At 42.2% G+C, this 12,729-nt stretch overlaps 1 protein-coding gene across 1 annotated transcript in view; it reads right to left on the bottom strand.

The window, feature by feature from the left end:
• Positions 1-6,281, bottom strand: part of DNAH7 (dynein axonemal heavy chain 7) — a 312,828-nt gene extending 306,547 nt beyond the window's left edge. Inside the window, exon 1 of the mRNA XM_074967796.1 lies at positions 6,118-6,281. Within this exon, the coding sequence (XP_074823897.1) occupies positions 6,118-6,132 (15 nt within the window). The 5' untranslated portion in view covers positions 6,133-6,281. The remainder of the gene's footprint in view (positions 1-6,117) is intronic.
• Positions 6,282-12,729: the final 6,448 nt, after the last annotated feature.

Consider the following 12,729-nt stretch of genomic DNA (forward strand, 5'->3'; position numbering starts at 1 on the left):
TTCTTTAACATGTTCTTTCCTTATTTTGGCTTGCATTGCTTCCCCTTTGTTGTTAATATTAACTGCACTGAGTATCTAGTCACCATTAACCTTTTTAGTGAAGACAAACAAAATAGGCATTAAGCACCTCAGTTTTCTTGATGTCATCAGTTACGAGCTCTCCTTCCTCAAAAAGTATCTACACCAGAGGTGTGCAAACTACAGCCCGCGGGCCAGGACTGTCCTGCCCAGCCCCTGAGCTCCTGGCCGGGGAAACTACCCCGGCCCCATGCCACCATGCAGGCAGCACAGCTTGCACCCGCCCACCTCCCAGGCTTTCCAATAAGCCTGTCCTGCCGCTGTGAGCGGCATGGTAAAGGGGGTGAGGGGAGGGGAGATACGATAAGGGGCAGGAGGTCCCGGGGAGAATCAGGGGACAGTTGGATGGGGTGGAGGGGCAGTCAGGAGACAGGGAGCGGGGGGGTTGGATAGGGGGTAGGGTCCTGGAGGGTTAGTTAGGGATGGGGGGTCCTGGGAGAGGTGGTCAGGGGACAAGGAGCAGGGGGAGTTGGATGGGTTGGGGATTCTGAGCGGGGCAGTCAGGGGGCGGGAAATGGGAGGGGGTGGATGGGGGCAGGGGCCAGGCTGTTTGTGGAAGCACAGCCCTCCCTACCCAGCCCTCCATACCATTTCGTAACCCTGATGTGGCCCTTGGGCTAAAAAGTTTGCCCACCTCTGATCTACACTTTCCTTCATCTTCTCTTCTCCTAATGTATTATTGCCTTTGATGTCCTTACTAGGTGTAACTCATTTTGTGCTTTTCCCTTTCTGATTTGTTCTTACATGTTTGTACTATTCTTTTGTACTCCTCCTTAGCAATTTGTCCATGTTTCCACATTTCATAGGATTCCTTTTTGATTTTCCAGTTATTAAAGAGCTTCTGATGGAGCCATACTGGCCTCTTCCTATTCTTCCTTCTGTGTTGCTCTGTACCTCAGGGGAACACCCTGCACTCCCATGTTCATCCTTATAATATGATTGTATGGTATCCAATGCAAAGTTTGTCATGTCAGGTGTCTTTGGAAGGCTCATGATGCACTGAGCATTGTTGTTATAGTAACGTTATAGGTTGTAATTTCATGTATATAGTTATGAGCCTGAAAATGTGCCCTTATGGCTTAAAACAAGCCCAGGCAAAACTCTCCCAGGAGCAGAGGGGCAGTTCACACCTCATTAGGGTATATATGGGACAAACCCAGCCCAGCCTCACAGGAACAAAGGACAGTGGCCTAGGCAGCAACAAAGGATCTGCTGGACTCTCAAGTGAGCCATCCTCTTCCCTTGGTCAGTTTGGGACTACGATGAGATAATGCTCACCTGACTCTGAAGGAGGAGCAAAGCCAAGAGGGAAGAAAGAACGTGATAAAAGGGAGAGACGCTTGCCATGCTCTCTCTCTTCCACCTCCATCTACAGACACCACCACCAAGCGACTGATGCACTGATCAAAGCGGAGAGCCTTGCTGAAGGGCAACCAGCCAGCCTGTGGTGAGAACCATCTAAGCTGTAAGGACACTGAAAGTGTTAAAATCAGTCTAGAATGCATTTTGCTTTTATTTCATTTGACCAAATCTGTCTTGTGCTTTGACTTATAATCACTTAAAATATATCTTTTGTAGTTAATAAATTTGTTTGTTTATTCTACCTGAAACAGTGCATTTGGTTTGAAGCATGTCAGAGACTCCCCTTGGGATAACAAGCTTGGTACCTATCAATTTCTTTGTTAAATTGACAAACGCATAGAAGCTTGCAGCGTCCAGCAGGCATAACTAGACACTGCAAGACAGAGATTCCTAGGGTTGCGTCTGGGACCGGAGATATTGGCTAGTGTCATTCGGTTGCACAATCCAGGCAGTGGCTGGCCAAAAGTGCTCACTCGCTTACATGCTAGAGGCATCGGAGCAGCTTACATGCTAGAGGCTGTGCGTGAACAGCCCGGGAGTGGGGGGTTCTCACAGCAAGCCAGGGTAAGGCTGGCTCCAGGAGTCTAGGACTGGGGTGACCTAGCAGATCACCAGTCTGTATAGATATCTAAGATATTGAGCCGATTCCCTCACTGATTTCCCTCTTGTTGCTCCTATGACGCTACTGTTTTTCATGTCTTCCCACAACATCTAAACCTCTGTTAAGATCACCTTTTTTATATTTCCCTCTGGGCTTTTGTCACCTGCCCCCTTTGACACCGCTTAATCCAATTATGATTATAAAATAGTGGTCAAAAATTTTCATTCAAAACTTTGATGGAAAATTGCCTTTTTCTAAACCAAAAACTCTTGCAAAGTACTTTCAGTTTTTCCCAAATGTTCTGATTTTAAATAAAAAAATAAAATGATTTTCCACATTGTTTACCCCTTTATTTCCCGTTTTCCACTGAACGCAACCCAATTAATGATGTTATGTGGTCAGGGGGTTTCCTCATTTTTTCTGGTTGTTTTTTTGTTTGTTTTTGTTCTTCAATTTTTCACTCTAAGTTTTCCAAACCTAGAGAAGCTTTTAAAAGTGACAGAATAGCAAAAGGAAAAATTAAAAGAGTGAAAAAAACAATTCTTCCACCACAGGACTGGATTTTTCACCCTAGACCAATACAAGTGGCTGATGGTTCCACCTATAAGCCCTTGAGAGCCACACAGATCTTGCATCTGCGCCTCTTCAACACTGCTGGGCAGCCCCCGAGTCTTGTTTTAGCGTTGGGGCAGCAAAGTTTCCACAGGCCATACTGTCAGCCAGTTTCTCCACCTACAGGAACTTCCATGAAGGAAGTTACACCTCTGCATTATGAAATCAGCACAAGTTACCGCAGACTCTTCCCCCATATTTTTTTTGTGGGAAGAGTCTGTCAGAGCCCAGCCAGCCTCTCAACCTACTAACTCTTTAGAGCCCAAACCCTGCATAGGGGATTCCACAGGGTTAGGGGAGACACCATTCCCTCCTCTGCATCTCTGTCTCCCAAGCCTGGACACATACAGGCAGATGCCCATTCACATGCATCTGCAGACTATAGTAAAGGGGCCTTGCTTTTTAATCTATTTGCCATTCAGTTCTGATAGCATTCCTAGAATAAATCAGTGAAACAGTGGCATAAATTCAAAAGTTAATTGCTGATCTCCAGCCCACTGCTATTAACTTTTCACAACAATTATTAAGAATTAATTTATGAACATTTATTTAAATTCAAACCATAAATGTAGATTCACATTATATTTAATTTTTTTTCTTCTTGAGAGTGAGAAAGGTGCTCTGCTGAACAGGGGACAGGCTGCAGGGCAAAAAAGTATAGTAGTTCTATGCAAGCTCTTCCCACAAATACATAGTAGCTGGCTTTTTCTGTTAAAATGATCGCAGTAAAAGAATCAAAGGTGACCTTTAAATTATCAATGAATTTCACAGTTAATACTCCCCTCAGATGAATAAAGGCAGCCAACATCTCTCAGAATTATTATTTCAGTCTTTCTGTGTGCAGATTCATTAAAATAAAAGATCCCAATAACAGATCTTTCCCAATGTGAAAGATTTCTTCATGGGCAGAAGAGCACCCTGCGTAGCCATTTTTTTACACCTGTGAAAAGTGGATTCAAAACACTAGCAAAAATAAGAATAGCAGCATTTTACACCACAAGTGTAAATGACTACACAAAGAGCAAGATAGTACAGAATTTTTTTTATGTAAAAAATTAAACTGATAATGCAACCAAAGAAGCGCTGACAGTGCCATGCATAGGCTAAATCCAATGTTCAGTTATAGTGAAAAAAAATGTATGCCTCACTATTCCTTATCCAGTTTGCTGTGTATATTTACTATAATAAACCAAACCCCAGAAGTCCCTAAATATGTGGGTTATAGTGGAATTATTTTAATATTGATGGTATTTCTATTTAATCTTGATTGTGTGAGATGATCTTTAACAGGTATTTAGATATATAATTTCACTATGGAGCCACCTGCTAACATTCATAGCTGAAGTTGCAAATCAGCACTCCATTATATATGCAGTGTTTATACCCTGCATAATTCTGAAAATAATTTAATTTAATCTTAAACTGTTCATGCTCCCTCCCTCATATAAGAATTCCCATATGCAGCAAACTGTACCAAGCTACCATCGAACTTGTTTCTGCAGTTTATAATGTTATACATTTTATAATGACTTTAGAGAAAGCTCTGCCCCTTAAACATGCTGTAAGAACAGCAACCCTGAAACAAAATGTCAGTTTATGTTTACATTTCAAAACTAATTTTAAAATTACATGAATAGCTGCAAGGAGGATATCATATCACTTTTGAATACCTGATTTAAAAGAATTCAGAGTACAGACACTGCACTTTCATTTTACTAGAGGATATCATCCTGCAATCAACTTTCCACTAATGAGATGAATGTTAAAGTCTCCTTCAACAAATATGGTTATACCACCTGCTCTGTTATTCAAAAAGTATGCGTGTTTAAGTGAATGTCAGAGAGGAAAAACAAGTCATTTAAAAAAATTTAATCCAGTCTGTTTACTTAAGCCAAAACATAAAAAAATTCCATCCAGTTCAAAAGAAAACCCCCTAAATATGCTAGATTAGCATAAATTTCAGTAACAAAGCTAGCCTGAAACCATACATAAGGAAATTACTGAAGTAAAAGAATGCCCTCCTCTGTTTTAAAGTATGCACACATTCTGCGTATGATCCTATGCTTCTATTATCAGGCTATTTGAAAAACAAACACTCTAGGTCTTATTCTGGCTTGTCTTGTATGGAGTTACCAAGTGGAGGGAAAGAAATTACAATACTCCCTATGTTCCTGATCTTGCAAAGACTTATGCATGTACTTAACTTTCCCACTGTGAGCAGTAATACTATTGATTTTAGGAGTATTTACACTGGTAAAGTTAAGACCATGCATAAATATCTGCCAGATGAGGAGTACATGTGCAATCCTAAACCATTCACCTCTTCTCTCCTCCTTAAATCCTACTTTCTCCATGAATCCTTAACACCTTGTTCTTCTTAGCTATAGCTCCCCTCACTCTTTCCTACTGGTGCCCATTGTCTTGCCTATCCTAAACTTATAGGTGTAGGGCACATATCCTATTCCATTTGTAAAATATGGAATAGGATATGTGCTCTGTTTTAAAAAAAATCTGATGAAACATGGCAACATCTGATTACGCACTGAAATCTCATCACATTTGGGTGTTGTGATATAAATTAGATGGTGATAGTGATAGAAGCCTGGCTGAAGTGATATAAAGAGAGAGGCAGTGACAAGTACATACACAGTCATTATGGCAACTGTGGCAAGCACATGCAGGGAACAAGGTAGCAGTGGGCAAGAGTAATGCCAAGTGGTGATGGCAAGGGGCACAAGAGGTAACCACAATAGTGGTGGTGGGCACATGAGTTCCTCGAGGCTGCAGCAGCAATAACAAGGTGTCACAGATTATTGCAACAGCAGAGAAATCATTGTAGAGTGGAGGGTGAAATCAGTGCAGGGGCGGGGGAGGTGAAGTCAACACAGAGGCAGAAGGTAACTGTGGAGGGCAGATGTTGAGGCCACCGTAGAGTCAGGGGGTGACAGAGAGCTGTAGGAGAAGGAGCTAGGTCAGCGCAGAGGCAGGAGGGCTCACTGCGGGCAGAGAGAGTAAGCGGGTCAGGGCAGTGGCGGGGGGGGGGGGTCACTGTGGAAGTTAGCGGGAGGCCATGATGAGCCGGGGGAACAGCGGTGGCTGACACAGGAAGGTCAGTGCAGGATGGGGCAGGTCAGAGCGGGGGTGTCTCTGAGGGGGTGGGGGGGGGGCAGGGGAGGCCAGTGCAGGGCGGGCTGTTGCTTTTGGCGGTCGGGGAGAGCAGTACAGGTCGAGCGGTCACTGGGGGCATAGGAGAAGGCAGTTAAGTGGGAGGGTCGCTGTAGCGGAGCAGGGGGTCATTGCGGGGGAGTGCGGGGCCGGGAGTTGCTGTGCAGGGCACAGGGACGCCAGTAGGGGCGGCGGCCAGCACAGGCCTGGGGGGTCGCTGTAGGGGGCATGGGGCAGAGCGGGGGATGGAAGCCGCTGCGCAGGCGTGGGGAGGTCGTCCCAAGACCCATCCCCCTCACCTGCTCGCTGCCCATGTCTGCGGCTCCTCCTGGGTCGGGGCTCCGCTCGCACGCACGCTCCTGCCAGCTCCCTTGGGGCCCAGTCGCCGGCGGGAGGAGGAGGAAGAGGGGCTGTTGTGTTGAAGGAAGCCCCGTTGCTTAGCAGCGGTTCGGGCCCAGGCTCCGCCTCCGCCGCGAGACGCAGAGCGAATCCCAACGGTCCCCACCGGGAGTGCGCGCGCCTGATTGGCCCGGAGCTTCGGAACGCCCCTAGGAGGCGGCTGGCGTTGGGCCGTAACGTTAGCGCCCAGTGCCGGTAACCCCGCTCTAAGGCCCGCCCAGCAGCCAGCGCGGCCCGGCTTTAGGGCCACCCCCAAACTCTGTGACGGCGGCTCGGGGTTAGGGTATTTCGGTTGTTCAATACCTGCCTCAGACGCAGCCGTGCGCCTTCCTACCGGCCGCCGAGGCGTAAACAGCAGCTGGGGTGGATGTACCTGGAGCAAGCTGCTTGGGCAGCCCTGCGGTCAACCACACTGGCCCCTGCAGAAGTCACGGTGGGTGGTCGTGGAAAGTCATGGAGTGTGAGAGGTCCCTGGCAGACACGGAGCCCTTCTGATGGCGAAGGAGACTAACGTAGGCGCCCAGGCACACAGTGAAGAGTTCTGTGTCAGCTTGTCAGAAGTTGGTCCCTTAAAAGACGTAACTTCACCCAGCTTGGTTCACCTGTCAACAAGTATTGTTAATATTCCTGGTGAAATATCCACCTCCCCTAACAGTAAACAGTCACAACAAAACAAAACTTTCTGCTGTTCTGCAACATTCAAAATAATTTTTTGTATTGATTTTGGAATGATTCCTAGAAAGTCAAAGAGAGCAAACTTAACACATTGCCTGCAATTAACAGGTCAACACCAAGCAAGGAACAAAGATCGTATTTAAATAAGAAAACAGTTCTGTATAAGTTCTTATCGACACCTAATTTCCTTGATAATTGCATTAGCTTCTTTTGGCCACTGAGGGGTGTACGTTCAACATTAAAACTGAAATGCTCTGCTAAAGGAAAAACAGTATATTCAGGAATGAACACCAGAAACATGACAACGTACTCCTTTGCTACTGATTTCTAGTTACAATTTTCATAGTCCCACACCACCACAATTCAAGCATTAACATGTGAAGAAGTGTTTTCTGCTTGGTAAACTTGCGGGTCTGGTCCTGCTTCCCCTGAAGTCAATGGAATGTTGCTATTGTCTTCATTGAGATTGAGGACAAAAGTGAGACCTTGTGCTGGACTATGCCCAGAAATTGCACCAATTTAACCAAATCTGGTACTAAATCAATATGGCTAACTCAATTCAACTCTTCTGTGTGGACACTCTTAAATCAGTTTGTATCCACACAAGGATTGTACCAATTGAACTAAATCAATTTAGAAACCAAATTTAGTTAAATTGGTGCAGTTTCTGTATGTAAGCTGAGACCATGTTTTGTTTTCATACACTCATAGACTTTAAGGTCAGAAGGGACCATTATGATAATCTAGTCTGACCTCCTGCACAACACAGGTCACAGAATCTCACCCACCAACTCCTGTAACAAACCGCTTACTGAAATCCTCAAATTGTGGTTTAAGACTTCAAGGTGCAGAGAATTCTCCCGCAAGTGACCCGTGCCCCATGCTGCAGAGGAAGGCGAAAAACCCCCAGGGCCTCTGCCAATCTGCCCTGGAGGAAAAGTCCTTCCTGACCCCAGATATGGCAATCAGCTAAACCCTGAGCATATGGGCAAGACTCACCAGCCAGACACCCAGGAAAGAATTCTCTGTAGTAACTCAGATCCCACCGCATCTAACATCCATCACAGGCTATTGGGCATTTTCAACAGGATGACAAAATAGTTTTATATTAAACAACCACATACTAAAAGGAAACCAATTTCACATATGCTTGCTTTATATCATTTTTCTGATACTATAGTTTCTATAAAATCATTCTTTTGAACAGTGTGTGTGTTCTTGCTTATAGTGATATTAAGTGAAAGTTTCATCCTTAGAAATAGGATGAAATTGATTTTAATGGAGCTATGCTGATTTATATGAGCTTAAGATCTGGCCCATTCTTTTTTAAACAGCAAGGCCCAATCCTGTGAGTTCATGGCAGTCCCCAAGACTCAGTGAAGTCAGTGGGTGTTATAACTTGCAATATGAGTCACCAAATTAGACAGCTGCTTACCAAATTGATGCACAGGAGGATGGGGCTGAGAGCACTAATCAGTGGAAGACGTTCACTTGACTTTCAACCTTGTACGTCATATGCTTCAGATGCTTATGTTATTTATTTGATCATATTTTGGTTTTTATCAGGTAAGCAAAAAGCTATCACTATCTAAAGTGCTATGACTATCTAAAGTAATACTTCATCCTTTTATTTGTCCAATAAAACAGCTTGTCCTGTTTTATTAGTCAGTGACTTCCTAGTTACATAACTATATTTACATTATTGCTTGGGGCAACAGAAAAAAACTTTCCTTATTTGATCTGCCAGTTCTTTAGAAAAGTATGTTGTTACTATATCAGCAACCAGTTCTAATTTGACAAAAGGTTACAAGTGTGAAACAGAGCATACAGTCTGAACATTTCAATAAGTAGAAGGTTTTACATTAATAATTACAGTTACCATATTTATCCAGAAAGTGACCCTTTCTGCTCTTTCAATGATAAAGAATTTGTGGTCATGAGAGGAAGTCTCAGTTGCAGGTACAGCTTATCAAGTGGATGGCTCAATATAAAGGGGAGTGTGTGGAATTGCAAATTCAAGAAAGGCTCAGAGCTAGGCACTTAAACCTTTGTGGCTCTTACTACTACTTAAGGTACCTAAATCCAAAATTTAGATCCTCAAAAATCCCCACTCAGCTGCCACTTAACACAGTAGTTGCCAACATTTCCTGGACACCTAAGTTTCTGCTAATAAAGTCCCCTGGTGCCTAAATTTCTGTCAAAGTGCATGCACAAAACTGTCTGAGCTGCTTGGTGCCCAGCTCCTGCGTAAGTCCTGGTGGCATTTACAAACTGTGCGTACCCTACCTATCTGACCTGCAGGTCCTAATCTGATAGATGTTCTCAGAGCATGCCTAATCCACAAAGAACACAGCTGAGGAGAAACAGCTGCTGTCATCCCAATACCCTAATGGTTAAAGCATTCACCAAGGATGTGGGAGACAGATTCAAATTCCCACTCTGCGTGATATGGAGCAGGGAGTTGATTCCACATTGCCCATCTTCCAGGCGAGTGCCCTAACCATTGGGTATTCGGACACACACATCCCTGCCTGCTCCAAATATTGCCAATCTGGTCATCCAGAAAATGTAGGAAGGGAAATCCGTAGAGCAGATTGGATTCAGCTATTGTGGAGCAAGGGTAGATCCTAAAGGTAGCAACATATATTAAGCACATTTCCATGTCTCCAATAATTCTCCTAAAGCATACAATCAAGCCAACATAAGTTGTAACAATTTTTATTTTCAGTGATCAGTAAATGCTCATTCAGCAAATTCATATTTATGGTTCAAAGAATCAATGAAAAGCCATTAGGAGTCTCACCTAGTCATATTTTATTTAGTCCTTAATCTCAGGATCTGGAAAGCATTACAATTTTTTCTATAAATAACTGTTCCTTTCACATTGTCCATAGGAATTTCCTCCTTTACACAGAAGTCCCTAAGAAGTTCAGATTAGGTTATGTTATTGTTTCCTACTCTTTCCCCCCCCTCCACACAGGTTTACTGATCTCAAAAATGCAGCTGCCTTGTCTGTCACTTGCAGAATGTTTGAATCAAATTCCTAAAGTGACAATTAAGTACTCAAAAATGCAGCTGCCTTGTCTGTCACTTGCAGAATGTTTGAATCAAATTCCTAAAGTGACAATTAAGTACTCTTAACTTAAACAGAACCTATATTAACTGAGTTAAAGAGTCTTGCCCAAGGCCATAGAAAGATTCAGTACCAAAAGTGGAAGTCTTTGGCTCCCAAGTCCTGAGCTTGGTCCACACCTCTCTTTTATGAGAAATCCAACAACCAAGCTGTTAAAAATAACTCAGCTAAATGCAAAACAAAAAACAGAACAACTTCATCACTCAATTAAATCTCTTATAAATAAGCGGGGTGGCAGGGAAGCACCAGAGTAAAAACAATGAAAGGATGAGGGAAGAGCCTATACAGTAAAAGTTTCTACTGCAGAATGTATGTTAAAAAACAAACCCTGCACGCCCCCCCCAACACACACACACACAAGGAAAAACAGAGTCCACCTTTAGCAGCCAAAGTACACACAGTATATATTGTAACCTATAAAAAGACTAGATTAGAGGAATTCACTCCAAGTACAAAAGGGTAGGGTAGAGGGCAAGGTAGAAGATGGTTAGGGAGCGGAACAGAGGGAAATGGCAACATTTTGAAGACAGGAAAACTGAGCAGTGTTCCATTATTTGAAGACAGTTCTTACTGGTAGCTCTGCCTACTATTAAAGTTTAATGAAATAAGGTAGAAAACTTTATATTCATGTACATTTAAATTCACAGTAAAATTTAAAACAAATGCAAAAGTTACAGTTCCTAAACCATATTAGACATGTTTGGGACTTTAATAATAAACAACGAATATAAAACTAGATTGTAGCTGGCCCTACTCGGGTTATATAAGAACCTTACATTTCTTTTGTGCCCTTTACACAGGAATCTCATTGAAACTGAAAGGAATAAACTCCTAAGTCACTTAGAAACTTTAAAAAATGTACTCTATATCAGTTTCTCCTCCCAGGCTATTTTGTTTACCAAATTTCTCCCACCACCTTCTTGTTGTCTTATCTCTTTTAGAAATTTACAATTGTAACTTCTTTGGGACAGACACCTTTTATTTTTATTTATCTTTAAAATAATATGCACACCCACAGCTGTGCTTTGCAAATTAATAATATGGTCCTCTGATGCTAGTGCATCAGCTATATCTCAGGTGTCTGCAACACCCAATGAAGAGGGCAATTTTTGGTCTTGGATTTTGCTTTTTTTTTTAAAAAAAACAAACCTTATTTTCAGTTTTGTTCTTTGCTTCATTAGTTAGATAGTTTGCAGGCCAGTAGCACTACTGAGTTGGGAAAATTATGATGTTGAAAAACACACAAAGGGTGAGACTTTTTTTTTTTTTTTTTTAAGTGACTAAGTCATTTGACTTCCAATGTGAATTGTGCTCCTAATCACTTAGATGCTTTTGCAAATCACACCCAAACTGCCTAGGATTATAAAACAGATCGCTGCACCCACATCTCTACTTACCTTAGTGCACATGCTCTGCCCCTTTTGGAATTTCTTTACACTATATTCTTGTTCTTAAGAGATTTCAGCATAGTAGCCGTGTTAGTCTGTATTCGCAAAAAGAAAAGGAGTACTTGTGGCACCTTAGAGACTAACCAATTTATTTGAGCATAAGCTTTTGTGAGCTACAGCCCACTTCATCCGAGTAATTTCCAGAGGTTTTTTTTTAAAAAACATACTGGACAAACTGACTATATTAACTGAAGTTAAAAATCAAAAGATTTGTGGGTACTTCAGAAAGAGACTCCAATTTGCCCAGTAAGGTAAGAGTCACTATTGTGTATGGCATGAAAATAGTTTAAGTGAATATACAAGCATTTTGGTAACTGTTGTTCTAAATTATTATTTCTAGTCCCTAAGTTTAAGTTTTCACATATTTAAAGTGATCTTTCACACAGTCAAAGTTTGTGTTTTTGGTTTTTTAAATGCGGTTTACTCTACATTTAGATATTAAGGTAACTTTCATATGGTCTATTCTTTCAAATTACTGAGTGCACCTTTCAAGGTAGCAGCCGTGTTAGTCTGTATCCGCAAAAAGAAAAGGAGTACTTGTGGCACCTTAGAGACTAACAAATTTATTTGAGCATAAGCTTTCATGAGCTACACCTTGTGACATGCTGAGCTGCACCCTAAACTCCCTGACTTAAGTTGGAATTGAAAGTACTTGGCACTTTGTCATATCAGATCCTTAGTGGGGGAAGGGGGAAATGAAGTAGCGTTTCCACTTATTGAATCCATTCAGTGCAAGTTCATGTAGCAAGCTGAATTAAATCAAATCATTTGGTAAGAACACTTCCATAATTGTAGCCCTCTAGCTACCCTTATGCCAGCAGTATGGTGCATATTCATTTATTCAATGAATTTTATCTCTGAGCTACATGTGCATATCCCATTAGAACTTTAGTTCACAATATGGTAGTCACAGCTGATTCACTGAGAGATTAATGGAACTATTAAAAATGAGGGTCAAGGATTTTTGCACAAATATGGGATCATTGTTACCAAAAGTCAAGTAAGGGATTTAATAATCTGAAGTTAACAGTTGAGTTGATTTATGTTAAAATAACAGGCATGACTTTTATATACATTTTGTACAGTATCATAACTCCAAGGTTCAATTAAATGAAGTTAGAATTTCAAACAGCCATTAAACTATCACTTTAAATCATAATACATGCAGGAAATTACATATGGAAAGGTTGGTGAGTTAGCGAATGGTAACCATGGTCTTTCAGTTCAAGGATTGTTTGCTCGTTTTATACAGCAAA

The sequence above is a fragment of the Natator depressus genome, chromosome 11 (assembly GCF_965152275.1).
Source record: "Natator depressus isolate rNatDep1 chromosome 11, rNatDep2.hap1, whole genome shotgun sequence".
NCBI lineage: Eukaryota > Metazoa > Chordata > Testudines > Cheloniidae > Natator > Natator depressus.